The 25,165-nt window shown below is 63.4% G+C and overlaps 10 protein-coding genes across 10 annotated transcripts in view; 6 read left to right on the top strand and 4 right to left on the bottom strand.

The window, feature by feature from the left end:
- Positions 1 to 2,382, top strand: part of CHLRE_06g274400v5 (uncharacterized protein) — a 4,306-nt gene extending 1,924 nt beyond the window's left edge. Inside the window, exons 6-10 of the mRNA XM_043062988.1 lie at positions 174 to 247; positions 483 to 552; positions 824 to 905; positions 1,259 to 1,346; positions 1,734 to 2,382. Coding sequence (XP_042923694.1) covers positions 174 to 247; positions 483 to 552; positions 824 to 905; positions 1,259 to 1,346; positions 1,734 to 1,871 — 452 coding nt within the window. The 3' untranslated portion in view covers positions 1,872 to 2,382. The remainder of the gene's footprint in view (positions 1 to 173; positions 248 to 482; positions 553 to 823; positions 906 to 1,258; positions 1,347 to 1,733) is intronic.
- A 72-nt stretch (positions 2,383 to 2,454) lies between these two features.
- On the bottom strand, positions 2,455 to 2,926 carry CHLRE_06g274350v5 (uncharacterized protein). The gene has a single exon (XM_001703010.2). The coding sequence runs from the start codon at positions 2,881 to 2,883 to the stop codon at positions 2,476 to 2,478; it is 408 nt and encodes a 135-aa protein (XP_001703062.1). The 5' UTR covers positions 2,884 to 2,926; the 3' UTR covers positions 2,455 to 2,475.
- Positions 2,927 to 3,136: 210 nt separating this feature from the next.
- On the top strand, positions 3,137 to 4,289 carry CHLRE_06g274300v5 (uncharacterized protein). The gene has a single exon (XM_043062987.1). The coding sequence runs from the start codon at positions 3,175 to 3,177 to the stop codon at positions 3,484 to 3,486; it is 312 nt and encodes a 103-aa protein (XP_042923693.1). The 5' UTR covers positions 3,137 to 3,174; the 3' UTR covers positions 3,487 to 4,289.
- A 5-nt stretch (positions 4,290 to 4,294) lies between these two features.
- On the bottom strand, positions 4,295 to 5,576 carry CHLRE_06g274250v5 (uncharacterized protein). The gene has a single exon (XM_001703009.3). It carries the CDS (start codon positions 5,503 to 5,505, stop codon positions 5,044 to 5,046), a length of 462 nt encoding a protein of 153 aa, XP_001703061.2. The 5' UTR covers positions 5,506 to 5,576; the 3' UTR covers positions 4,295 to 5,043.
- A 100-nt stretch (positions 5,577 to 5,676) lies between these two features.
- CHLRE_06g274200v5 (uncharacterized protein) lies at positions 5,677 to 7,492 on the top strand. The gene has a single exon (XM_043062986.1). It carries the CDS (start codon positions 5,793 to 5,795, stop codon positions 6,180 to 6,182), a length of 390 nt encoding a protein of 129 aa, XP_042923692.1. The 5' UTR covers positions 5,677 to 5,792; the 3' UTR covers positions 6,183 to 7,492.
- Positions 7,493 to 7,524: 32 nt separating this feature from the next.
- Positions 7,525 to 8,536, bottom strand: CHLRE_06g274150v5 (uncharacterized protein). The gene has a single exon (XM_043062985.1). The coding sequence runs from the start codon at positions 8,500 to 8,502 to the stop codon at positions 8,191 to 8,193; it is 312 nt and encodes a 103-aa protein (XP_042923691.1). The 5' UTR covers positions 8,503 to 8,536; the 3' UTR covers positions 7,525 to 8,190.
- Positions 8,537 to 8,646: 110 nt separating this feature from the next.
- CHLRE_06g274101v5 (uncharacterized protein) lies at positions 8,647 to 9,712 on the top strand. The gene has a single exon (XM_043062984.1). It carries the CDS (start codon positions 8,792 to 8,794, stop codon positions 9,197 to 9,199), a length of 408 nt encoding a protein of 135 aa, XP_042923690.1. The 5' UTR covers positions 8,647 to 8,791; the 3' UTR covers positions 9,200 to 9,712.
- A 144-nt stretch (positions 9,713 to 9,856) lies between these two features.
- Positions 9,857 to 23,384, top strand: CHLRE_06g274050v5 (uncharacterized protein). The gene is made up of 23 exons (XM_043062983.1): positions 9,857 to 10,609; positions 10,848 to 11,590; positions 11,754 to 11,871; positions 12,180 to 12,285; positions 12,558 to 12,753; positions 13,059 to 13,478; positions 13,601 to 13,715; positions 13,966 to 14,222; positions 14,437 to 14,554; positions 14,696 to 14,822; positions 15,039 to 15,135; positions 15,315 to 15,626; positions 15,894 to 16,076; positions 16,179 to 16,248; positions 16,526 to 16,590; positions 16,943 to 17,002; positions 17,168 to 17,209; positions 17,367 to 17,438; positions 17,669 to 17,808; positions 17,984 to 18,141; positions 18,504 to 18,607; positions 18,877 to 18,965; positions 19,131 to 23,384. The coding sequence occupies exons 1-23, from the start codon at positions 10,162 to 10,164 to the stop codon at positions 22,924 to 22,926; spliced, it is 7,836 nt and encodes a 2,611-aa protein (XP_042923689.1). The 5' UTR covers positions 9,857 to 10,161; the 3' UTR covers positions 22,927 to 23,384.
- A 60-nt stretch (positions 23,385 to 23,444) lies between these two features.
- CHLRE_06g274000v5 (uncharacterized protein) lies at positions 23,445 to 23,926 on the bottom strand. Its single transcript, XM_001696408.2, has one exon. The coding sequence runs from the start codon at positions 23,890 to 23,892 to the stop codon at positions 23,485 to 23,487; it is 408 nt and encodes a 135-aa protein (XP_001696460.2). The 5' UTR covers positions 23,893 to 23,926; the 3' UTR covers positions 23,445 to 23,484.
- Positions 23,927 to 24,086: 160 nt separating this feature from the next.
- CHLRE_06g273950v5 (uncharacterized protein) lies at positions 24,087 to 25,152 on the top strand. The gene has a single exon (XM_043062982.1). It carries the CDS (start codon positions 24,117 to 24,119, stop codon positions 24,426 to 24,428), a length of 312 nt encoding a protein of 103 aa, XP_042923688.1. The 5' UTR covers positions 24,087 to 24,116; the 3' UTR covers positions 24,429 to 25,152.
- The last annotated feature ends 13 nt before the right edge of the window (positions 25,153 to 25,165 follow it).

Raw genomic sequence — 25,165 nt, 5'->3', positions numbered from 1 at the left:
GGGGAGGAGGGAGGAGGGAGGAGGGAGGAGGGAGGAGGGAGGAGGGAGGAGGGAGGAGGGAGGGGGGAGGGGGGAGGAGGGAGGAGGCAGGAGGCAGGAGGATGGGAAGGAGGGAGGACCCCCAGGAGCCGTCTTGCGTCCAAGCAACACTCCTCTCCCGCCTTGTCCTGCAGCCAAGAACTTGTCAGCCCGCACGGTGCCGCAGCCACGGGGTGTGGCGGAGCGGTTCTTCTGCGAGGGGCTGCAGGTGCGGGCCTGGGACCCCGGGTACGGGCAGAAGAACAAAGGCCGGGACTGGGCAGCCGCTGGCGACAGAGCAGTGTATCGGGCGCGGGTGCCACACGGTCCGGCTTGCACTCGTTCGCCTGGCCACAACCCGACCAGCCGTTCCTGAAAACCGGCTGTCGCGTCCGCCTGTTGTTCATGCAAATCCACCGGCACCCTCCACTTGCCGCCCGCGCCCGCCGCCCTCCCTCCTACAGGCTCACAACTTCGAGGTGGGGCGGTACGACTGCATCTGGATCCAGTGGTGCATGCTGTACCTCACGGACGGTGGGTGCGGTGCTGTGGCCTGTGGGGTTGCACCTGGGCGGCTGCACGTGTGCGCGCGCATGTGTAAAGGGGTGCCGGCGCTGCACCCACAAGGAATGGCAAAGTGCCCCTGCATTTATGGCTGCATCTGCCTCATTATGGTCGGTCGCGGCACGTCAAATGGACCAGGCTTGCCCCTACCCCTGCACACGCTGCGGCTATCTGGTGATACTCTGGCGCTGCGGCTGGTCACATATCCAGCTTGCCCTTCCCGCCCTGATGTGCCTTGCAGTGGACTTCATCTCGCTGTTCCAGCGCGCGGCGGTGGGGCTGAAGCCGGATGGGCTCATATTCGTCAAGGAAAACATCTGCAAGTGAGTTGGGTCGCGCGGGCGCCTGAAGAAGCCAAACCGGCCTTGCGCCATCTGCTGTACCACTCGACTGTGGCATCGATGCACTTGGTGGGGGTCTGGCGGGTGAGAGGCTTGGCTGGGACTCACTGTGCGTGGATTCACATGGACTTTGGCAGCGGGAGGGTGTGCAGCAACCCTGGGGAGCGGCGGCGCAAAGTCGGTGCCCGAGCAGCATCAGATGGTCCCTGGCGTGCTTGCACGCTTTGGATTGCCCCCGCTGTGAGCCCGCACTCTTTACCACCTGCTTCAATCCCCGCTGCCTCCACCGCTGCCTCTGGCGCTGCCTCTGGCGCTGCCTCCACCGCTGGCCGCAGGGACGGCTTCGTGGTGGACAATGACGACTCCTCACTGACGCGCTCCAACAGCTACATGCTGGACTTGTTCGAGAAGGCGGGCGTGCAGGTGCGTGTGTGCGTGTTTCGTTGGGGTGATGTTCTGCCATCATTTCCAGGGAGAAAGCACTTGCGGTCCCAGGCCCAAAGAGGCCCAACGATTCCTATGAGACCCCGAGCCTGGAAACCGCCAGAGGGCAAGGGTCAGTGCTGAGGGGTCTGGTGGGTCCCTGTGGGGGCGAGGCGAGGTTGCCTCGCACTGCCCGGGCGCGGCGGGTGGCGGTCCACGGGCGATGTGGGACCAAGGCACGGCGGTGACAGGCACCAGGCATGCGCCTTGCCTTGCTATGCCGGTCCATGCCACATTCGCATCGCACACACGCTTGTTTCCTCCTGTCTGTCGCTGCCAACCATGCTGAGCCATAGTAATGCTGCGGCACACTAACCAACTGCCCAGGTGCTGTACAACGTGAAGCAGCGCAACTGGCCCAAGGAGCTGTTCGAGGTGCGCATGTACGTGCTCAAGCCGCCGCCGGCAGCAGCAGCGGCAGCAGCAGCAGCAGGCGCGGCGCCGGAAGACGGGATGCAAGGGTAGCTGCTCGGGTTCGCCTGCGGCCGGGCGGCTGGGCTGGCTTGGTAGTGATGAGGCGGTGGTGGGGCTTTGGAGCTTTGGAAATTCATGGTCGGATGGGCAGACAGGCATGCAGATAGCTCGGCGGCAGGTGTATATAAGTGTCAAGAGCAAAGCGTGCATATGCTCTATGCGGCTGCCGCTAATGGGCAGTCCTGCCAGGATGCGTGGCTATTCGCAACCACCACACCAGGCTGGCTAGGGGATGTGGTCACAATGGCCTAGGCAGGTAGATCATAGGATAGATGCGGGTGAGCCGGTGCTTTGGCAGCCGGCGTGCGACCTAGGAGTAGCTGGCTGGCCTGCATGCGCTGAGCATAGTGGACGCATCAGGAACGGTGTAAGCTTGCTGCCAGCTGCCAGTCCACGGGTGGATTTCCAGGACAGGACCGTGCTGTGGCGGCAGTGTGCGCACACGATGCCAGGTTTGCATGGGTGGCCTTTGGGGCTCTGTACCTTTCAAAATCGTATTCAACCCGTCAACCCAGTAACCAGCGCAGGCGAGGCGTTGAAATGTGGTGTTGAGAAACACCGATTTGGGAGGGGGGGAGACCAGGCGGCACGACGCTTACGCGCGCTCGCCACGGATGCGGCGGGCCAGCTGGATGTCCTTGGGCATGATGGTCACACGCTTGGCGTGGATGGCGCACAGGTTGGTGTCCTCAAACAGGCCCACCAGGTAGGCCTCGGCGGCCTCCTGCAGCGCCAGCACGGCCTGGCTCTGGAAGCGCAGGTCGGTCTTGAAGTCCTGGGCAATCTCACGCACCAGGCGCTGGAATGGCAGCTTGCGGATCAGCAGCTCAGTCGACTTCTGGTACTTGCGGATCTCGCGCAGCGCCACGGTACCGGGGCGGTAGCGATGGGGCTTCTTCACACCGCCGGTGGCGGGGGTCTTGCGAGCGGCCTTGGTGGCCAGCTGCTTGCGGGGCGCCTTGCCGCCGGTGGACTTGCGGGCAGTCTGCTTGGTGCGGGCCATTTTGGGTACGTTGTAGGAGCGAAGAGCAGCGAGTAACTATAATATGGCGTATGTCTGGGAAATGCAGGAGCACGCTATTTATACCAGTCGCCCAGGCCCGCTGGAGACCGATGCATGGGCCCCATGCCGGTCCAGCTGAGGCGGTGGAGTCAACGCCCCGGTCAACGCTCAGACTGGCCAACGGTCGAAGTCGTTGCCCCAGCCCCCGCGCCCAATAAAAGGGCTCTATAGTTCATATAACAGATATCTCACAGCTTTCTTTCTTCTTTCACCCTAACCAACTCATTGACAATGTCCGGACGTGGCAAGGGCGGCAAGGGCCTGGGCAAGGGCGGTGCCAAGCGCCACCGCAAGGTGCTTCGCGACAACATCCAGGGCATCACCAAGCCCGCTATCCGCCGTCTGGCTCGCCGTGGCGGTGTGAAGCGTATCAGCGGCCTGATCTACGAGGAGACCCGCACGGTGCTGAAGACCTTCCTGGAGAACGTCATCCGCGACTCGGTCACCTACACCGAGCACGCTCGCCGCAAGACCGTGACGGCCATGGACGTGGTGTACGCCCTGAAGCGCCAGGGCCGCACCCTGTACGGCTTCGGTGGTTAAGCGATTACCTTGGCGGCAGGTGTGGGAGCAACGTACCCACCGTGTCGTGCCCACAGTCGTGTCCCTTCCACCTGGCTGTCTACCTCTTCATCCAAAACTCGGTGTTTCTCAACACCACCCTGATATGTGTTGCCTCTTTCTAGCGGGGTCATATGAGGGGACATCAGAGCAAACGAAGGGCGATACTTGACATGTACGGAGTTGCGTGGAGCACGTGGGACTGTGGGAGAGTTGCTTGCGCGCAATGCCTGTGCGTGCCCGGTCATTACCGTCTGGTAGCCGTGGTCGCCTGCCTGCTTGTGGCCTGTTCATGGAGGCTGCAGACCAGAGGAGGGGGTCTTTCCTGCTGCAGACTGTGTGAGCTCAATGGTTAGGTCGTCTTATTGGCGGTATGTAGCTTGGGGATGCGTTCTCTGCCATATGCAGGTTGAGCGGCGAGGTGGTGCTCAGCTAGCATGCCGGCACGCACCATTCCTGGCTCAGCTAACTTGCCTTCACTAACTCTGCCAACCCTTGCAACTTGCAAGTAGCCCCATGAGCCCTGGTGTCGTCCGGACCCGTCCGGACCCTTACAGCTGAAACTTGGTCCTGCCCTGTCTGCCAGGTGATGGCCCATAGGGTTTGCTTGCGTGGTTTGCTTGGTACGGGAGGAATGGAGCGTCCTATCGGATCAAGCCTACTTGACCTAGAGTAGGCCGACGGCGATGCAGGCGGCACGCCTCTGGGTTCCAAAGCACGGTGATCGCACTGCACGCCCCTGGCTCGTGGACTGCGTCAGCCTTTCCCTGTAACCCCTGCCTGTAACCTGTAACAATCTGCAAATAGGACCATGCACACGCACCATGCTCTGACGCCGTTCACAAGCCCGTGACGTGGACTGCGATTACCGGGATACTTAAGAGGCGGGTGCACGCAGTGGCTGCACACCTGTCTCCGACAGCCAAGCAACTTCCCTCGTCATTTATGCTGTTCGCCCATTCTCGTGTACCGGTGCACAATGTCCCTAGCCGGCGTAACCAACCGCTGGTTCGGTGTTGTTCCAGTCCTACCTTTCCTACCTTTGTTTGCCCAAACTCACGGCACCCTTGACGGCACCTGCTGAGCAGGGCTTGCAACTTCCGTGGGTGGGCCGCCGCCGTTGGCGAGATGGGAACAAACCGTGTTCTCGCCCACGGCATCCATGGCACGCAAAACTCAGCAATTGCTGAAGAGTACGAAGACAGCTGGTGTGGTGGCCAGCTTAGCGAGTCAGGGGCGTCTAGCTGAGGACAGAGGTCCCTGTGCCGTTTGGCCTTGTGTGTTTGGCGTATGGGCTGGAAGGGCACCTGGGGCAGGTGGGGGCCTGGTGCTAGCTGGGGGTATGGCGGTTACCAAACGCCCCCTGGACTCGCATTGAAATCGGTAGCGTAATCTACACTGGTTCCTCGCCCACCGCACTCTTGCCAGTTAGGGTTCCCCGCCCCATCCCCAAGCCCCAGTCCCACGTCAAGGTGGTGTTGAAAAACACCGAGTATGTTGTAAGGACGGTAGAAGACACGGTCCAGCCTCTGAGCGCATTTAGCCCGAGGTGAACTTGGTCACGGCCTTGGTGCCCTCCGACACCGCGTGCTTGGCCAGCTCGCCGGGCAGCACCAGGCGTACGGCGGTCTGGATCTCGCGGGAGGTCACGGTGGGCTTCTTGTTGTAGCGGCTCAGCTTGGAGGCCTCGGTGGCCACCTTCTCAAAGATGTCGTTGATGAAGCTGTTCATGATGGACATGGCCTTGCTGCTGATGCCGGTGTCGGGGTGCACCTGCTTGAGCACCTTGTAGATGTACAGCTTGTAGGTCTCCACGGCGCTCTTCTTCTTCTTCTTGTCCTTCTTCTCGCCGTCGCCCTTGGGCTCCTTGGCGGCCTTCTTGGAGGGCTCCTTCTTGGCCTTCTTGGCGGCCTTCTCGGCCTTGGGCTTGGCCTCAGCCTTGGCAGGGGCCTCGGCGCCGGCCTCGGCGGTCGCGGGCTTCTCGTCCTTCTTGGGGGCCATTTTGATAGACTTGTTGACAAGCGGCAAAGGTACTGAGTGTATTGGGATAGTCGCTCTGAAAGAGAATGCGCTATTTATTGCCAATTCGGCATCGGGGTGGCCAGGGCGAGGCGAGCGGTTGTTTGACCCAACCGTCATGTAGCGTTGACCGGTGGCCAGGCCGAGCCGGCTCGGTTCTGGGCCAGCTGCATATAAACACAAGGGACACTTGACTCAAACTTACAGCGCTTTCAACACTTACTCACAGCCCTCTTATCTCGTTCTGCAAGAACCCTTAACACGATACAATGGCTGGTCGCGGCAAGGGCAAGACCTCTGGCAAGAAGGCCGTGAGCCGCAGCGCCAAGGCTGGGCTGCAGTTCCCTGTGGGCCGCATTGCGCGCTACCTGAAGAAGGGCAAGTACGCCGAGCGCATTGGTGCCGGCGCGCCCGTGTACCTGGCCGCCGTGCTGGAGTACCTGACCGCTGAGGTGCTGGAGCTGGCCGGCAACGCCGCCCGCGACAACAAGAAGAACCGCATTGTGCCCCGCCACATCCAGCTGGCCATCCGCAACGACGAGGAGCTGGGCAAGCTGCTGGGCGAGGTGACCATCGCGTCGGGTGGCGTGCTGCCCAACATCCACGCCGTGCTTCTGCCCAAGAAGACCAAGGGCGGCAAGGGCGAGGAGACCGCCTAAAGCGCCTGGCCTCGATTCCTCATTCGCACAACAAACTCGGTGTTTCTCAACACCACCACTACCTGGCTCTGGGTGGGGCGCGTGGGCTTGCTAGGGCAAGACACGCGGGTAGGAAGCCCGCTTGTTCAGGGGGCGAGAGGCAGGAGTGGCAAGCGGTTCGATCTGCGGACAGTAACGTGCAACCTGGTGCTAGATGAGTTGCTGGTGCTCTTTGGGGCTTCGGGGCTGGGGCTGGTTGGAAGCAAACTTCCTAGACGCGTCTGCACGTCACCACAAACCTGGCTTCGGTATTGGCAAGGTGGGCCGGTGAGGTATGCTCGCGTACCGGGTCGTAGTCTGGCACTCTGGCCACCTTTCCGGGGACTAGCTGGCTGGGGTCGATTGCCAATGAATTGGAATGGGTGGCATGGTGGGTTATGGCAACCAAGATGCCTGCGCAGGGCTACCCCAACACCCTCAGATGCGCGTGCACGGGGGTCAAGATGCCTATGGAACTTAGCTGCCAGACCAGACCCACCCCGCCAGATGCCTGCGCTAGGCAACTTTCCCACCCTCCGAGGTGGTTCGGGCGGGATGGGTGTGAGCAAGGCTGCTCCCCTAGTCACGTAGCTGTTGTGTTAAAGTATGTGATGCAGGTGCCCCCTGGCTGGGTGACAAAGGCGAAAAGATTCCTGGCAACTCGAGCGCTTGCCAGCAGGGTTGCATAGTTCGTAGTACGCGTACTATGTACTGCGTACTGTACTACGTACTGTACGCTGCCCTCGTCGGCTAGTACGTTGGAAAATACGTTGTGCTGGGGAAACCAGCGGGGTGGGCCGTGGCAGCGCCGTGGCGGGTGAGGGGCGCGAGGGGTGCTGGAAAGGATGTCCGTCGAAGTTCGCGAACCATGGCTGCTCTTCGCACTGCAGCTGTGTTTTCTTATAACAATATGATTATAATAAGTTGAAGGAAATTCCGCTAGAAGACTATGGCCGCGCAAATCCAAATTCACACCGATTCGGGCATGGTGCAGGCACACGTGTCGTGTTTGCATCGGCTTTCCCCCCGGATTTCCTGGCCCAGCGTATTATGCACCGTATTGTAACGTACTGTACTAGAAATCCTAGTACGCTGTATTAATACGCATATTTGGAGAGAGGGTCGCGTACTAGGCAACCCTGCTTGCCAGCTTGCACCCTTTCCGGACCTGGGCTGAGGGTTGATGTGGGGCTGGCTCGGTAGAAGTGCTCCATGTTTGCTGCCTGCTAAGTGTTGTGCCAGGCGAAACCTGTGAGTGAGGCAGCACCAGTGGAGCCCAAATGAAACACGCTGGCACTCGGGCACTGTGCTGTGTGCCCTCAGGCTATTGTGGTTCACATCCCATCGCATTCTACACCGTACCATACCGCCGTACCTCCATGTTCCATCTGTTTTCGCCACCAACTCACATCGGTGACAGGAACCGTAAACCCCAAGGCCCCAATCGCACCCGTACGCAGAAGGATTGCAGGGGCATGCCCACACCTATTTCGAGAGACCATCTCGGACATAGAGAAACCGCCTTGCAAACGCCCTCCCCCGTCTCTCTGCCGATCGCTAGGGCAGACACATCCAGACATCCCAAGCAGACCGCCAATAAGACGACCTAACCATTGAGCTCACACAGTCTGCAGCAGGAAAGACCCCCTCCTCTGGTCTGCAGCCTCCATGAACAGGCCACAAGCAGGCAGGCAACCACGGCTACCAGACGGTAACGACCGGGCACGCACAGGCATTGCGCGCAAGCAACTCTCCCACAGTCCCACGTGCTCCACGCAACTCCGTGCATGTCAAGTATCGCCCTTCGTTTGCTCTGATGTCCCCTCATATGACCCCGCTAGAAAGAGGCAACACATATCAGGGTGGTGTTGAGAAACACCGAGTTTTGGATGAAGAGGTAGACGAAAGCCAGGTGGAAGGGACACGACTGTGGGCACGACACGGTGGGTATGTGTACGTTGCTCCCCACACCTGCCGCCAAGGTAATCGCTTAACCACCGAAGCCGTACAGGGTGCGGCCCTGGCGCTTCAGGGCGTACACCACGTCCATGGCCGTCACGGTCTTGCGGCGAGCGTGCTCGGTGTAGGTGACCGAGTCGCGGATGACGTTCTCCAGGAAGGTCTTCAGCACCGTGCGGGTCTCCTCGTAGATCAGGCCGCTGATACGCTTCACACCGCCACGGCGAGCCAGACGGCGGATAGCGGGCTTGGTGATGCCCTGAATGTTATCGCGAAGCACCTTGCGGTGGCGCTTGGCACCGCCCTTGCCCAGGCCCTTGCCGCCCTTGCCACGTCCGGACATGTTCAGATGAGTTGGTAAAGGTGAAAGGAGAATGCTGTAAGATAAGTGTTGTGTGAAGTACAGAGGCAATTTATTGGGCGCGGGGGCTGGGGCAACGACTTCGACCGTTGGCCAGTCTGAGCGTTGACCGGAGCGTTGACTCCACCGCCTCACCTGTGCCAGCCCGGGCCCCATGCATCGGTCTCCAGCGGGCCTGGGCGACTGGTATAAATAGCGTGCTCCTGCATTTCCCAGACATACACCATCATTATAGTTACTCGCTGCTCTTCGCTCCTACAACGTACCCAAAATGGCCCGCACCAAGCAGACTGCCCGCAAGTCCACCGGCGGCAAGGCGCCCCGCAAGCAGCTGGCCACCAAGGCCGCTCGCAAGACCCCCGCCACCGGCGGTGTGAAGAAGCCCCATCGCTACCGCCCCGGTACCGTGGCGCTGCGCGAGATCCGCAAGTACCAGAAGTCGACTGAGCTGCTGATCCGCAAGCTGCCATTCCAGCGCCTGGTGCGTGAGATTGCCCAGGACTTCAAGACCGACCTGCGCTTCCAGAGCCAGGCCGTGCTGGCGCTGCAGGAGGCCGCTGAGGCCTACCTGGTGGGCCTGTTCGAGGACACCAACCTGTGCGCCATCCACGCCAAGCGTGTGACCATCATGCCCAAGGATATCCAGTTGGCCCGCCGCATCCGTGGCGAGCGCGCGTAAGCGTCGTGCCGCCTGGTCTTCCCCCTCCCCCCCCCCAAACTCGGTGTTTCTCAACACCACCTAGACAAAGAATCGGCTGTGCTCACTGTTGGATGCGCGGTACGAACACGTGTGATTCCCTGAGTTCGATAGTTTGGGGCTGGGGTTGATGGTTCCCGGGCGTGTCAGCAGCTCGAGGGCCAGAAGACGCCTAGCGGGGTGGTGTGTGTATGTTTAGGCAAAATGCATGCACTAGGTCCAGGTTCAAACGCAGAAGTCACTGTTGTGTACTCGTCCCAGAATGGCGCCCTCTTGTGACGCCCATGCCAGGGTTTGAACAACCGCAGCACGTGTACGCATGGCATGCCCGAATCGCTGGGACCACCACTGGGACCATCTGCACAGCATTGTCTTCAGTGTGTTCAAACCGCCTGCGGGCAAAGGCGTATCACTCCGGTGGGTTTAGCCACCGAAGGAGTACGGCGTACCTGACTGAGGGGGCGTGTGCAGAGGCTGGATTGAAGCAAGACCGGATGCGAGAAATGCACAGCCACGTGCCCTCTGCCTCCCGGCGCCGCACCGGTGCCGAAACCCTAACTCCGCCAGGTTGAGTCAGCATGCGAGCGTCTGCCATTTGGGTCTCATACATGCTGGTAGCACGCCCGCTCCTTCTATCGCGTACACAACGCAAGTAACGGTTGCCTGAAAGTGGCCTGCGGGATTCGGTTTCGACAAAAGAGTTAGTCGCAACAAAATTCAATGCGAAATTAGCAGAAACGAACGGGTTCAGCCCGGTATGCTTCATACAGACATTCGGCCTGCAAGTGGCGCTTCATGAGCTTGCTGGCGTGCGCCTGCAAGCTTCTTGCAGTCGGAAGTCCCGCTCTCGCATTTACTGTGACGCCGTTTACACAGTAGTCACCAAACTATGCTATAATCATGGACATGGTGTGAACGATACTACTTGGGCCCAACTTGCGAGAATGCTGACTTCACTCGCAAGCCCAGACCGCGCGCTGCCACCTTCGGTTGACAGCTTGGATGCGGGTGACGCCACCATCAACGACGCACGGGAAGCAATTGCCGCCATGCACGTTATGCGTGCGGGCGAAGGCGAGCAGACTGCTGGGGACGAACGCATGCGGAGCGAAGAAGCACTGGCAAAAGCCACCGCCACTAGAGAAATTGAAGTCATTGCCACAGAACACAACATGGCAGAAATTGAGAGCTCTGCAGAGGCGGCTGATGTGGTCGAGGAGCAAGGACCAACTGCCGCAGGCACTTCAAGCGGTGGGCGCCCGCACGAGCACGGGGCCGTGCCGTGTGGTACCGGTGCGGATACGCAACGGCGTCCGGAGCGCCCCCGCCGCGCCACTGCCAACCCTCGACCATCCTATACGCCAACACCCGCTCGAAGGCCTCCTGGCTCAGGTGTGGCCGTTACCCGACGTCATGGACAGCGGCGTTCTTGCGGTTGCCGGAAACCCAGGGAAACCCTGTGCTGAGCGTGCGCGTGAGGCGGGGTAGGGAGAGGGAGAGGGCTAAAGCTCTGAGGAAGTTCAATCGCGCGGTGTTGAGTACCGTGTCGCAATGGCCGACCATATGCATAGCTTGTATCTAGGGGTGTCTGCAATGCGCATACTGTATGTGTACCGTTCGTCCTGTGCAGGGCCGGCCAAACCCCGTGGCGCGGGCCGTGGCCGCAGCAAGTCCGGCGAGCGAGGCGCAAGCGAGGCCCCGGCTGAAACGGCTGTGGACGGCACAATCGGCGCCATCGCCAATGGCGCGGATGGTGCCATTGCAGACGGCCATCAACAACCGCAGCAGCCCGTGACCGCCGAGCAGGGTGAGGCAGCCGAGGCAGGTGCGGGCGCGGCGGCGCTACCTGCTGAGGCAGGAGCAGCTTCAGGGCTAGATGCGGAGTCGGCCACGGGAGCAGCTCCCGCGGCGGGTTCTCACAGCTGCCAGCGAGTCATCGCCGCCAGCAGCGTGCCGGCGCCTGCTGCAGTCCCCGGTGCCCTCGCCACTGCCACGGCACAGCCGGTCCCCACACACGCGGCAGTAGCTGCTGCTGCTGCGTGCGCCCATCTGCCAACAGCCGCGGCTGCCGCTTCCAAGGCCGTGGCCGGCACTGCTAGCCCTGTAGGCGCCATTGCGCCTGCGGCGGCGCCAGCAGCCGCGGCCGCATCAGCCGGCATCAAAGCGGCCGCACCTGGGCCTGGTGCCACTGCCGCCGCAGCAGCAGCACGTGGAGCAGCGGCAGTAGCAGCTGCGGGGCCTGCTGGTGGCGGCCCTGGAGGGGGGCGTGAGCCGCTGCCCCAGTCGCCCGAGTATTTGGCCTATCGGCGGCTGATGGAGGAGGCGGGAGGCGGCGCGGGGAAGTTCCCAGAGGGCACCCGCGTGTGGGTCAAGGTAAGGCAGCAGCGGGTGGCGCATGCAAGTGCTGTGTTCATACTGTAGACCTATGCCAGACCTTGGTACGGTGCGGCCACTGTCTCGGAATCAGGCGCGAAAGCCAACTATATGAGCACACTGCCCTTCCCTGCCCGCCCACCCACATGCACTGGCTGCACAGGTGGCTGGCTTCCCGCAGTGGCCTGCGCTGGTGTTCCTGCTGCAGCACGCGCGCAAGACCGAGGTGCCGGCCCTGGTCAGGTCGCACAAGCCCGGCCGCACCCTTGTGCATTTCTACGGTGCGTGCGTGCGTGCATGTGTGCGTGCGTATGTGTGTGCCGCCCGTGCTGTGGGGCGATCATAAAGACACGCGCCTTGTGGCCTCCTTGGTCGTTTCATTCAGTCGCTGCCGCAAGCCCTACATACGGTATGCAATGTGTGTGAGTTGCACCATCACACGCCATCCACCCAACCCGCCGTGTGTGTGTGTGTGTGTGTGTGTGTGTGTGTGTGTGTGTGTGTGTGTGTGTGTGTGTGTGTGTGTGCGTGCACCGCAATGAGCCGGGCCGCTGCCCTCTATCCACATCGCGACACACGCACGCGACAGGCACACACAACTACCAGTGGGCCACTGAGGCGCAACTGTCGCTGTGGACTGTGGACCGGCGGGAGAGGGTGGCTGCGCTGAGGGAGTATGCAGCCAAGCAGCAGGGGTGAGTGGGCGGGGCCGCCGCCGCGGGACTTGAGGTCTTGGCCTTCAGCACCTGGACTGCTGTGCCTACAGCGAGCGGCTTGCTTGCCCGGGGGAAGTCCTCGAGCCGCTCACTGCCAGCTCCCATTCGTCCGCACCGCCAAGCAAGGCATCTCAGCTGGCCAGCTTTTTCAGCGCGCATACGGTATCACCTTTTGCCCACAAACACGCTAGCATTGATTGTGCTCTCCTAACAATTAACCACCCCATTACATCCCATCCGCCCCCCCACAGCAACAAGGCGGCGGCTCTGACACTCAAGGAGCTCCAGGGGGCGCTCATGACGCCGGACCCCGCCGCCGACATGGCGGCCATGCGGGAGCTGCTCAAGGTGCCGCCGCGCAAGCCGCCCGCCGCCGCCGGAGGGGGCTCTGGCGAGGCCGCGCGGCGGGCAAAGCTGTGCGGCCGCTGCAGCGAGAGCTGCACACAGGCGCGTTATTCGGTTGGTTGTGCATACCATGACGCTGCTGGGACTGGGAGAGGGCGGGCTGCCGGTCTGGCTGCTGGTGGTGCCAGAACTGCCGTACGATGACTGAACCAGGCAAACCAGCACGAGGCTGCTGTCCCGCCGCCTTTATCAAGTCAATGTCTCCCGATGAGGCAGATGCTCCAACCTCCTCTTCTTGCTGCATTAAGCACTCACGCATGCCCATGCATGCAACTCCTGATCCTGATTCCGCTGTCGACTTCCCAGGCCCCCACGCACCCCATCCGATCCCTGCCTCGCCGCCACAGGTGACATGCCCCTCCTGCCGCGGCACCTTCCACACGCTGTGCCTGCCGCACCCGGACCTGTCCGTGCCGCACATGCTCGCCCAGGCTGCCAAACTGGAGGCAGCGGCCACTGGCATGGGCTGCCGTGCACGTGCGCCCCTGACCGCTGCGGCTGCGGCTGCGGCGGTGGCGGCGGCGGCCGCCAGCAAGCAGGCGGCTAAGGCGAAGGGAAAGGGCAACAGCAGCTCAGCGGGCGGAGCGGCGGCTGGGGAGAAGGACGCAGATGGAGGAGCGGCCGCGGCAGAAGGCGGGGCTGACGGCAGTGGTGGTGCTGGCGGCGGCGGCGCAGGCGCGGCAGCGGCGGCGGCGGTAGCGGCCGCGGCGACCACCATCACCGTGCGGGCTCCGTGGACGTGCCCACAATGCAACCGCCACAACTTCGTGAGTGCCTGGCTGAAGTATAAGAGCTGTCAAGACTCCTGCCTGCCTACATTAAGTTACATATACACGCGGGCGTGCAGCCATTCCTCGAGCACAGTCTCTTTCACCGCTGCCTCCTGCAGGTGAAGGGTGCGGCGCCCCTGATCATGCAGCCAGCAGTGGCGGGGCCGCGCAGGGCCGCAGCGGCAGCCGCAGCCGCAGCCGCAGCGGCAGCACGGGAGCGCGAAGGCTTTGCAGGCAAGCGCTACTGCCATAACTAACCCCCCACCCCCCACCCCCCCGCTTCAGCGACAGGGTTCCCCTGCTCAACGCGAGGTTGCCCCTGTCCAGCGCGACAGGTTGCCCCTGTTCAGCGTGACCACATACATAACACCTCCGATTACGACACGCAAAGCCATTAGTTTGCTCTATGAAGCTGCTCTTCCGCGCTACAGTGCCCGCGTCAAAGCTCGGCTCCCATTGGTTGTGGCTGTGTGCGCCGCCGCAGAGGACGCGCTCATGGCGGAAGCGGAGGGCGGTGCCGCCGCTACGCCGCAGGAGCGCACACACGCACGACTGCTGGCGCTGTACCGGCGGCTGTGTGCTGAGGACATGCCGCCGGGACCGGCGCAGGCGGCGGGTGCGGGGGCAACTGCAACTGCCGCTGCCTCTGCCGCTGGTGCCGCGGGTGCCGCTGCCCCACTGCTGGAGGTTGCAGCGCCGCCCTACGTTCGGCCGCCGGTGGGCACACGTCTCTGGGTCAAGGTGAGCCGGTCGGACGATGGGCTCTGCTGGGTTTAGGCATGCACGGTATCAACCAAATCTTGGGTTGAGCCCCCTGAACGAAGTAATCCAGGGGGGCGAAGCCCCCTAGGATTGCCCCTGTCCGTGCCTGCGTGCCAGTGCCGGTCGCTGCTGGCGATGCACTGCCTGCTGCCTGCCGCTTCTGTATGCTGCTCCTACACCCTACCTGCCGCAGATGCCCGGCTTCTGCCACTGGCCTGCGGCGGTGTTCAACCTGCGCCACTGCCGCAAGGCCGAGGTCCCCGACCTGCTCGGCAGCCACGTGCCCGGCAGCACACTGCTGCACTTCTACGGTAGGTGCGATTGGAGACACAGGGACAAAGCAAGGGATGGAAGGGACACCGGGAGCAGAGGAAGTGACAAGCGCGCATGCGTCTATGCTTCACCACTGTATACGTTTGTGTATGTGCGCGAATGCACATACGCATGCGCAGGCGAGCACAACCACGTGTGGGCCAGTGAGGTGGAAATGTCGGCGCTGGTGGCGGCGGCGGTGCTGCCCGGTCAGGACGAGGCGGCGCGTGTGGCGGCCATGACGGCTTGGAGCGACAAGCACAAGAGGTGGGCCAGGGCGGTGCGGTGCGGTGCGGTGTGGTGTGGTGTGGTGTGGTGCGGGGGGCGACTACGGTAGTCACGGGGCTGGACGTGCGTCCGCTTGCGCTTGCAAGAAGCACTTGCATGATGGGGCATCATCACGTGCTGCGCTGGCATGCTGTGTGTGAGAAACCTCACGCCTTGCCGTGTGTGTATGCCGTATGTGTGATTACTTGATTGCAGTCGTGACAGCGCGCGCCTGGCTCTGGAGGAGCTGGAGGGCGCCGAGGCCGAGCCGGGGGCGGAGGCGGCGCGCGTGTGCCGCCTGCGCGACACGCAGGTGCGATTGCCTCCTCCTTGGACACACATCACACACACACGCACACACACATACGACCTGCAATCCAAAATGCCCGAAGCGACAGCCAGCATCATTGCGTCCATGTAAGCACCTTATGCTCCCGCCCTACCTCACACACTCTGTCCGTATCGACACGTGTGTGCAATTACCGTATGCAGCTTTCTGAGGAGGCGGAGCGGCAGTTGGAGCTGGGGGAGCTGCAGGCGCTCATGATGAGCACACAGGGGCCCGGGCCGCCGCCAGGCGCCGCAGGAGGCGACAAGCATGGGCGCGGCGGCAAGGGCCGCAGCGGCGGCAAGGGTGACGAGGACCAGCACGAGCAGCATGAGCATGGCGGCAAGGGCGGTGCAGAGGGGGAGGACGGAATGATGGCCCCCGGGGCGGCTGCTGTGGGCGGGCGGGGGCACGTGGGCGGCGGCTGGCGCACGCTGCTGCGTGTGTGCGCCACATGCAAGGAGCCCGGAGGCCAGGCAAGTGGTCGACTGGGTGTGTTGGTGGTGCATGCATGAGAACATTAAGCGTTTGACGATTTAGTCGTGCGATTTAGTAGAGGGTTTGCATTCTCTTGTGTCAGGACTGGCAAGACCCCGCGCTCATGCACACCGGTTTCTTTGCAGTAAGAGTAGTAGTTCCCTTTCAGCCCTCCACCCACCACATCAGTCTCAAGCCGTCGCCTGGCCACAACTCTCATGCCGCCGCACCCGCCCGCCCGCCGCCCGCAATAATGAAACCCGCAGGTGGCGTGTGCCTGCTGCCGCAAGGCCTACCACACGCTGTGCCTGGCCCAGCCCTACCTGTCCGCGGCGGACCTGCCACCAGACCACGCCTGGGCCTGTGCCAGCTGCGGGGCGGACAACCGGCATGACGGCGGCGCCGCCGCCGCCGCGGCGGCGGGCGGGCAGCATGGCGGCAGGCGACAGGTGGGAGCGGCGGGAGCTGGGGGCGTGGAATGAAGCGGTCGAAGGGCTGAAGTATGTGATTAAAGACTGGCTGGTGAGAGCTTGCGGTGATGTGGCATGCAGGCACGAGGCGAGGCGGGCGGCGAGGAGCCGCAGCCCGGTGGTGGGCGGGGCAACCGCGCCGCTGAGCTGGGTAGGCATGGGTGTGTGGGCAGGGCACGTATCAGCGTGTTCGATTGTATCCCTCTCCTCCTGGAAGGGCTGCTAGGGAGTGGCGCCGACATGTTGCTCTCGCAAGCAAAATTTCTACATGTCCCGCGGCCGACATCCCACCCCCACACTCCTGGTTAGCGTGGATGGTGTGAGAGGATACCGCCGCGCCTACCCTGCATCCGCAGCTACCATGCCTGAGGACTCAAGGCAGGTCTGGATTGGCTCTGTCTCAATCCCCACGCTCAATCCCCTGACAGAGCGGCTGGGCCTCACGCCCGACTGGATCATTGCGGCCGGGGCCTTCAAGGTGTTCCAGCTGCCGGTAGGTATAGGAATGCATGGCTGCAATTCATTTCATATTGTAAGATGACGGTTAAGCATAGCCTGAGTAGGCGCGGCTAACAGCCACCTCACTACTAAGTACGCAATCGGATGGTCCCATGCCCTTGCACGGTTCTCACTGCATTGGTTGTGTGTCGACACAGATCTGGGAACCACAAAGTGCTTACCCATACCGTATCACGACATTTCCCTCATGCCGCGGGGTTGGCTGGTGGGGCCGTGGGGGGCGCAAAGCAAGTGCCCCGTGCCACAGCACACCACGTGCCACAGCGTGCACGCGTTATGATGCATGTACGCCTTTAAATGCGATTGCCGCCACTGCCTTCCCACAGCGCCCCACCGCCGACACGCCGTACATTCCCGGCCTGTTGGACCCATGCACCAACTCCAAGGTGCGCGTGTGCGGGCTGCATGCGGGCAACCGCTCAGGCGCGCATGAATGACATACACGGGTACGAGCAGCAGGCTGTGTGGAGGGGGCTGTGTGAGGGCGTCACGAGTCCCCCATGTAACCTCTCCGCCGCCCGCCCCAACCTATCCTCACTCCTTCCCCGCAGTCCAACCCCAACATCCCCGCTGAGAAGCTGTACGACAAAAAGGCACGGCGAGCGGGAGGGGCTGGAGGGAAGGGCAGGGGGCTTGGGCGCTGATGTGGATGCGAGTGTGTGACGTTTAGGCACCCGCCCCTCCACCTCGGGCTGTGCGTACCACCTGATGCGACGCTGCTGCTGTCCTCACGCGCACGCGGTCGCGCAGGACGACGGGCTGGATGTGCTGAACAGCTGGGCGGGCTACCACGTCATACTCAACCCCGAGTACACCTCACAGGTACGTGGCGTGTGTGTGTGTGTGTGTGTGTGTGTGTGTGTGTGTGTGTGTGTGTGTGTGTGTGTGTGTGTGTGGTGGGTAACAGACATGCACCTGTCACACAGCTGCGCACAAGCGCGCACACCCCTTGTCCGTTTCGTTGCGTACACACACAGACACACATACACACACACGCACAGCACACATATCACACAGCACATACACACACGCTTGCCGGCTTGCGCTCACAGGTGCAGTGGCGCTTCGTGAACCGAGCCATCGACGAGGTGGAGAGCGGCTCGGTGCCGGCGGTGCTGCTCATCTGCCGCAACTCCACAGACACAGCCTACTTCCAGCGCCTCAGGCCCTACCCGCGCGTCATGCTACGGCGGTACGTGGCTGGGCGACTGATGGGTAGAGTGGCTGACTGCTGGCTCGTACGTACTGCAGGTGGTTGGGCTGGTGGTGGCCGGAGGAGCCACGTGCCAGCCACGAAGACGTCCCATCACGTGCTCCCGCCTCCCGCCCCCACCGTCATTTCTCACCCGTCACTCCCCCTCCCGCAGCGGCAGCGCCCGCTTCAAGGACTACGACAAGACGCCCATAGGGTTCGGCATCGCCGTGTTTTGCATCTGCCGCAAGGGGCCGGAGCGCCAGCCCCTGTACCGCCGATTCCTGGACGCGTTCGGCGCCTGGGGCGAGCCCAACATACCCATCGATAGCGGTGAGGCCTGCGGGGTGGAAGTGAGGTGGTGGACTGGTGGGGTGAGGCCTGTGGGTGGCTGCAAGTGCGCGGTGAAGGTTGTGAGGGGCCACAGGTAGGGGGGCCCGTGAGAGGGGCCTTACAAGGGATACCGTATGTCCGCGGCGGCGCAGCAGGGGGGACGGCGCACCAGTGCCCCGCAAGCATGCTTGTCTTCAAGCGCGCAGCCGCCCGCGCGTTGCGCACACGCCCGCCGTGCTAGGCTGCTAGCCCACACCGACCAGCCCTATCCACCCGCCTACGCCCCCATGGCGCACCGACCTCGCTGCCTGCTGTGCCGCCCCATCGCCGCACCTTCCACCACCTCCTATCTTCCACTACAGCCTTCGTGGAGACGCCCGAGTTCAGCGCGCTGCTGGACCGCCTGGCCGACCACACCACACGCCACCTGCGAGACAACTGGGTGCACTGCAACGCCTGCCGCCGGGTGAGTGCGGCGCCGCTTGCTGCTGGGGCGGGGACGTACGCATGTGTGTAAGGGGGGGGGGGCGGTAGTTTACTTCAATCTCAAAGAATCAAGACCCCGCCCACAGGGAAATTGGGTACCTTAATGGAAGGGGAGGTTCCAGCCTGGGTGACGTGCGTGCATGGCTTGGCCTCACTGAACCGTAATGCGTGTCTGCTGCTTTCGTATGCCCCACTTGTGTGCCTGCCTGCTCACCGGCCCTGACCCTGCCTCCGCACGCACGCACGCAGTGGCGTATCGTGACGTACGACACCTACTGCCGCACGGAGAAGGAGGAGCAGCGCAACCCCGGCAAGAAGTGGAGCTGCATTGAGCTCGTGTGAGTCGCAGTACGTGCCTTGAACAGGCAAGCAAAAGGGATGGGCATTGCTCTTATACATGCCCACACCAGCCTGCACAGCCTGCCAACTAAGGCACCAGAAAGTCAAGAATGCAAAACAATCTCGATGTATTTCCCCTCGTGTCTTTGCTGATGTGTCTGCAGGGGCGGCGCCGGCTGTCGCAGCCCCCTGAGCCGCTTCGAGCTGGATGGGGTGTACTACGTGCGCAAGCGGGGCTCAGCGGCGGCCGCCAAGGCGGCGGGCATGGTGGGGCTGGGCGTGTGGAGCAACAACCCCGACCCGGCGGAGGCGGCGGCACAGGCGGGGACAGGTGACGGCGGACAGGCGCCACAGGCGGCGGAGGAGGGGGCGGACGAGGAGGCGGGGCGCAGGGCTGCCGGGGCGGAAGACGTTGGAGGGTCAGGCAGTCAGAGCAGTGGCGCTGGAGGGGTGGGAGGAGACAGGGGTTGTGAGAGACCTGACAGCGCTGGCGGCAGCGACGGCGGCAGTGGATCGCCGGCTGCGCAAGCGGCAGATGCTGGGTCGCCCGCCGCTGCTGCTGCCGGTGTTGCTGCTGCTGGGACGGCGCCGGGTGGTGCGGTCCCGTGTGCCAGCAGCGCAGCTGACGTGCCACGGAGCGAAGGCGGCGGCGGCGACGCGTATGCTGCTGCGGGAGGCAGTAGCGTTGAAGCGGTCCAACTGCAGCAGCCGGTGGCGTTGGATTTACCACTGCCCCTGCCGCTGCCGCCGCGAGGTCGCCAACAGCCGCAGCTGCGGGGGAAGCAGGCGCGCCCGGCAAAGAAGCGCAAACGGGTGGCGCAGCAGCAGGAGGACGCCGTGCTGGAAGTCGAGGCCGAGACACAGGCGGCGGAGGCACAGCAGGCGGAACTCGCTTCAATTGCAGCAGAGGCGCAGCATGGCAACGAGGTGGAGGTGGCCGCCGGTGGATGTCAGCAGCAGCAGGGGCCCGTACCGCAGTGGCCGCAAGCGCTAGCAGCTGGTGCTGCGGATACTGTGGGTGAGGCAGCTGCTGCTGCGGGTGTGCTGGCGGCGGCGGCGGTTGTGGCCGCCGGCGCCGTGGCGACACCCGCGCCGCTGCCAGCAGTGCCGCCTGCTGTAGGCTTGGGGCAGCAGCGGCAGCACCAGCAGCACGGCAGTATGCTGCGGCCACCAGCAGTGGGCAGCGATTGGTCCCTGTGCTGCTCCGCAGCCGGCCTTACTGAGGCAGGTGACAGCAGTAACCTGGCGTCGCGGCAGCAGCAGAAGGAGCAGCAGCAGCAACAGCCACCGCATCAGCAGCCGCAGCAGAGGCAGGTGCTGATGTGGGATGAGCAGCAGGCGGATGCATGGTTGGGAGACGCAGGGCGCCGGAGCAGCGGTGGTGGTGGCATCACGGCGGCATGGGCTGCGGCACTGTCGGCTGCCGCAGCGGGCGGGACGGTGTGGCCAGCTCCCCCAGCGGCATCGGCAGCAGCCGCAGCAGCCGCAGCAGCTGTAGCAGCCGCAGCCGCTGTAGCCGGTGCCGGTGCCGTGGGATCAGTGGACATGCGGGCGGGTACCAGCGGGAGTACTGGCAGCGGGAGTGGGAGCGGCAGATGTGCAACAAGCGCGTTCGCGGCCCAAGCCCAGACACACCAACAGCAGCAGCAACAGCAAGAGCCGGACCTGCCTGGCGGCGCGCGCGAGCTGTTTGGACAAGCGTCCTCGACGCTGCCGGTATCGGCTGCGGCAGCAACAGGCAGCAGTGTCATAAGCAAGGCCCTGGCAGCCCCAGCAGCTGCCACCGTGCCCGCGTCTGCCTTTGCCTGCGGTGCGGCAGGGGCGGCACGGCAGAGCAATGACGTCGGCCTGGGGCCAGAAGTGCAGCAGGGGGCCGGCAACTACGCAGCAGGAGGCAGCACCGCCGGCAGTGTTGGCGCCGCCGCCGCCGCCGCAGCAGTGTCAATGCATTGCGCAACAGTGGCGGCAGCAGGAGACGCGATGCTGCTGCAGCAGATGCGAAGCGCCGGGAGCCACAGCATGCCTGTGACCGCAGGGACCGTGTTCCTGCCTGGTGGGGCCGTGCCGCAATACACCTCCCACCTGCCGCAGCAGCTCTCCGTGAGCTCGGGCAGCGGTGCAATCTGGGCACAAGCAGGCCCCGGCATCCCCGCGGGTGCGGGCTCGGGCCAGCAGGCACCGCAGCAGCACCAGCAGCAGGCGGTAACCGCTCGAATGCTTCTGGCGTCTGCTTCCGCAGCGCTTGCCTTGCAGCAGCGCACGCGCAGCGACGCACAGTCAGCAGCTCCTGCACTAGCGTTGGCCACAGGTGGCGTGCGGACTTACATGGATGTTGCTGGTGCTGCGACACCGCAATCGAATCTGCAGGGTGCTGGCCGGGCCGTGCTGGATTTGAGCCAAGCGGGATGCACGGCGGCGCCCTCCGGGGCATGGGCTATGGGATCACTGGCGAGCGGCGGCAAACGGCAGGCCGACGCAAGCTACCAGGCCGCAGGCCACCACCACAGCGCGCACATGTCCGCTGCTGGTGCCACAGGAGCGTTCGCCGGCGTCCTGCAGGATGAAGGTCCCGCAAAGCGGCAGAAGCACTCGCCGCAGCATGAGCACCAGCAGCAGCACCTGCAGCTGCAGCTGCCGCTCCCTGCAGCGGGGTGCGGTGCAGCTGCGCAGCCGTGCTCCTCAAAGCAGCAGCGGCGGAAGAAGGATGAAGCCGCGGGCGCTGCCCTGCCCCTACCCCACGCGGCCGTGCAGCAGGTGTTGCACCACCAGCAGGGCGAGCAGCAACAGCAGCAGCACCCGCACGCGCAGCAAATGCAGCTGCAGCAACAACAGCTGCACTCACAACAGCGGGTGCAGCAGCAGGTGCCGCCGCACCTGCTGCTGCCGCTGCTTGCACAGCAGGCGCAACTCGCTGCTGGGGCCGCAGGAACGAGTGCGGGAGGGAGCCATCAGCCTCAACCACTGCTGGCACTCGCCGGGCTGGGCGCCGGGCCCGAGCTAGGTGCCGCCGGCCGTGAAGGCTGCGGCCTAGGGCAGCAATGGATGCTACAGCAGGGTTACCCGCTGGGCGGCATGGGCATGGCAGCAGCTGACACGCAGGCAGCCTCATGCCAGCAGCACTCCCAGCACCACAGCGGGCACCAGGTTCAGCAGCACGCGCAGCAGCAGTGGGGCGGCGACAGCAGTTGCGGCCACGGCTGCAACCCCGGTGCTGGGCAGCTGCAGCTGCAGCAGCAAGGGGTTGCAGGACAGCAGGGCAGCGGCGCTGGAGGCGGCGTGTCGCAGAATCTCTCGCGGATGGAGTCGGCGGCAGCGGCACAGCTTGCCAGGCTGCCACAGCAGACTCCCGGCGCAATCCACACAAGCAAAAAAGGCAAGGATGGTGGCTGCGGCAGCAAGCGCAGCAATGGCAGTAGCCGGAGCCTGCCGCTGCCGTTACCGCTGCCCTCTGTTGCACAGCCCCAGCCGCCGCTGCTACAACCATATCCTCACCCGCACACTAGTCATCAAGCGGGACAGCCACAGTGGTTGGGCGGCAACACCCACCCGGCGGCTGCAGGGCAGCTGCAGGCTGCTGCTGCAGCAATGGCTGCTTGCCACAGCGGGACCCTCCAAATGCAGGACCGGTTGCGCTTCATGCAACAACAGCAACAAAATCAGCAGCGTGTTGCGCATCAGACAGCACCGCCGCAAGCACGTCATCACACCGCTGCTGCTGCGCCATCGGCCGCGTTGCCGTTTGCGGCCGCCTGCCGCTCCCTCGCTTCCACAGACCCGACTGCTGCCCAGGCGGAGGCGTCCGCCGCTGCAGTCACGGCGGCGCTGCTGGCACAGCTGCAGAAGACGCAGCAAGCCCCGCACGTGCAACAGTACATGGAGCGAATGCTGGCAGCAGCGCTGGCCGCGGCGACGCAGAGCCTCAAGAAGAGCCAGCAGACGGAAGAGCGGCGGCCGAAGTAGCAAGTTGGCTGTGACGACTGCTGTTTCTGCTGTGGGCAATGTGGGGGCCAGTGGTTAAGACTGAGTGATAGAGCGTGGGAGGTCCGAGACGCTTAGCAAATGAGGTCACGGCGTGCCTGCTGTATGCGATGTGGGTTGTGTGGCACTGAAGCCGCGTTTTCCGTGCGCGTTTCTGGACATGTGAGGCAGGTTGTGGGCAGCACCAGAAGCTGGTGACACGGCATGGGTAAGGGTGGGCCTCAAGGCCAGCAGGTTATCCAGCATTCCTGATACATATTCAGTAGACCAAGCCTGACATTTTGCAAAGCATTGTAGTGGTGTTGTGCTTGCCACCAGACAGGCAACCAGATGCAGGTGGATTGCCAGGACAGGACCGGGCTATGGCGGCAGTGTGCGCACACAATGCCAGGCTTGCATGGGTGGCCTTGGGGGTTCTGTACTTGTAAAATCGTATCCAGCCCGCCAACCCAGTGACCAGCACATCCGATTCTTTGTCTAGGTGGTGTTGAGAAACACCGAGTTTTTGTGGGGGAAAGAGCAGCCCAGGCGGCGCGACGCTTACGCGCGCTCGCCACGGATGCGGCGGGCCAGCTGGATGTCCTTGGGCATGATGGTCACACGCTTGGCGTGGATGGCGCACAGGTTGGTGTCCTCGAACAGGCCCACCAGGTAGGCCTCAGCGGCCTCCTGCAGCGCCAGCACGGCCTGGCTCTGGAAGCGCAGGTCGGTCTTGAAGTCCTGGGCGATCTCACGCACCAGGCGCTGGAACGGCAGCTTGCGGATCAGCAGCTCAGTCGACTTCTGGTACTTGCGGATCTCGCGCAGCGCCACGGTACCGGGGCGGTAGCGATGGGGCTTCTTCACACCGCCGGTGGCGGGGGTCTTGCGAGCGGCCTTGGTGGCCAGCTGCTTGCGGGGCGCCTTGCCGCCGGTGGACTTGCGGGCAGTCTGCTTGGTGCGGGCCATTTTGGTACGTGTTGGGATCGAAGTGTAGCGTTGGGCTATAAAAGGGTGTATGTCTGGCAAATGCAAGAGCACGCTATTTATACCAGTGGCCCAGGCCCGCTGGAGACCGATGCATGGGCCCCATGCCGGCCCGGCTGAGGCAGTGGAGTCAACGCTCCGGTCAACGCTCAGACTGGCCAACGGTCGAAGTCGTTGCCCCAGCCCCCGCACCAACTCATCTAACAATGTCCGGACGTGGCAAGGGCGGCAAGGGCCTGGGCAAGGGCGGTGCCAAGCGCCACCGCAAGGTGCTTCGCGACAACATCCAGGGCATCACCAAGCCCGCTATCCGCCGTCTGGCTCGCCGTGGCGGTGTGAAGCGTATTAGCGGCCTGATTTACGAGGAGACCCGCACGGTGCTGAAGACCTTCCTGGAGAACGTCATCCGCGACTCGGTCACCTACACCGAGCACGCTCGCCGCAAGACCGTGACCGCCATGGACGTGGTGTACGCCCTGAAGCGCCAGGGCCGCACCCTGTACGGCTTCGGTGGTTAAGCGATTACCTTGGCGGCAGGTGTGGGGAGCAACGTACCCAACGTGTCTTCCCCACGGTCGTGCCCCTTCCACCTGGCTGTCTACCGCTTCATCCAAAACTCGGTGTTTCTCAACACCACCCTGACACGTATTGCCTCTTTTTAGCAGGGTCATAATCAGAGCATACGAAGGGCGATAGTTCACAGGGTCAGAGTTGCGTGGAGCGCGTGGGACTGTGGGAGAGTTGCTTACGCGCAATGCCTGTGCGTGCCCGGTCATAACCGTCTGGTAGCCGTGGTTGCCTGCCTGCTTGTGGCCTGTTCATGGAGGCTGCAGACCAGAGGAGGGAGTCTTTCCTGCTGCAGACTGCATGAGCTCAATGGTTGTGTCGTCTCATTGGCGGTCTGCTTGGGGATGTCTGGATGTGTCTGCCCTAGCGATTGGCAGCGAGACGGGGGAGGCGGTTGCCAGGCGGTTTCTCTATGTCCGAGATGGGGTCTCGAAATAGCTGTAGGCATACCCCTGCGGTCCTTCTGCGTACCGGTGCGATTGGGGCCTTTAGGTTTACGGTTTCCGCCGATGGGGGGAAACAGATGGAACATGGAGGTACGGCGGTATGGCATGCTGTGCAAGTTGATGGGACGTGAACCACAATAGCTTGAGGGCAGACAGCACAGTGCCGGCGTGTTTCATTTGGGCTCCACTGGTGCTGCCTCACTCACAGGTTTCGCCTGGCACAACACTTAGCAGGCAGCAAA

The sequence above is a fragment of the Chlamydomonas reinhardtii genome, chromosome 6, assembly GCF_000002595.2.
Source record: "Chlamydomonas reinhardtii strain CC-503 cw92 mt+ chromosome 6, whole genome shotgun sequence".
Classification (NCBI taxonomy): domain Eukaryota; kingdom Viridiplantae; phylum Chlorophyta; class Chlorophyceae; order Chlamydomonadales; family Chlamydomonadaceae; genus Chlamydomonas; species Chlamydomonas reinhardtii.
The sequence above is the reverse complement of the archived record's forward strand: the minus strand, read 5'-3'. Positions and strand labels throughout refer to the sequence as shown.

Coding starts and splice junctions, on each gene's coding strand:
- CHLRE_06g274350v5 (XM_001703010.2), bottom strand. CDS start 2,883: ATGGCCCGCACCAAGCAGACTGCCCGCAAGTCCACCGGCGGCAAGGCG.
- CHLRE_06g274300v5 (XM_043062987.1), top strand. CDS start 3,175: ATGTCCGGACGTGGCAAGGGCGGCAAGGGCCTGGGCAAGGGCGGTGCC.
- CHLRE_06g274250v5 (XM_001703009.3), bottom strand. CDS start 5,505: ATGGCCCCCAAGAAGGACGAGAAGCCCGCGACCGCCGAGGCCGGCGCC.
- CHLRE_06g274200v5 (XM_043062986.1), top strand. CDS start 5,793: ATGGCTGGTCGCGGCAAGGGCAAGACCTCTGGCAAGAAGGCCGTGAGC.
- CHLRE_06g274150v5 (XM_043062985.1), bottom strand. CDS start 8,502: ATGTCCGGACGTGGCAAGGGCGGCAAGGGCCTGGGCAAGGGCGGTGCC.
- CHLRE_06g274101v5 (XM_043062984.1), top strand. CDS start 8,792: ATGGCCCGCACCAAGCAGACTGCCCGCAAGTCCACCGGCGGCAAGGCG.
- CHLRE_06g274050v5 (XM_043062983.1), top strand. CDS start 10,162: ATGCTGACTTCACTCGCAAGCCCAGACCGCGCGCTGCCACCTTCGGTT. Junction 10,610..10,847: donor TCGAAGGCCTCCTGGCTCAG/GTGTGGCCGTTA, acceptor CGTCCTGTGCAG/GGCCGGCCAAACCCCGTGGC. Junction 14,223..14,436: donor GCACACGTCTCTGGGTCAAG/GTGAGCCGGTCG, acceptor TACCTGCCGCAG/ATGCCCGGCTTCTGCCACTG.
- CHLRE_06g274000v5 (XM_001696408.2), bottom strand. CDS start 23,892: ATGGCCCGCACCAAGCAGACTGCCCGCAAGTCCACCGGCGGCAAGGCG.
- CHLRE_06g273950v5 (XM_043062982.1), top strand. CDS start 24,117: ATGTCCGGACGTGGCAAGGGCGGCAAGGGCCTGGGCAAGGGCGGTGCC.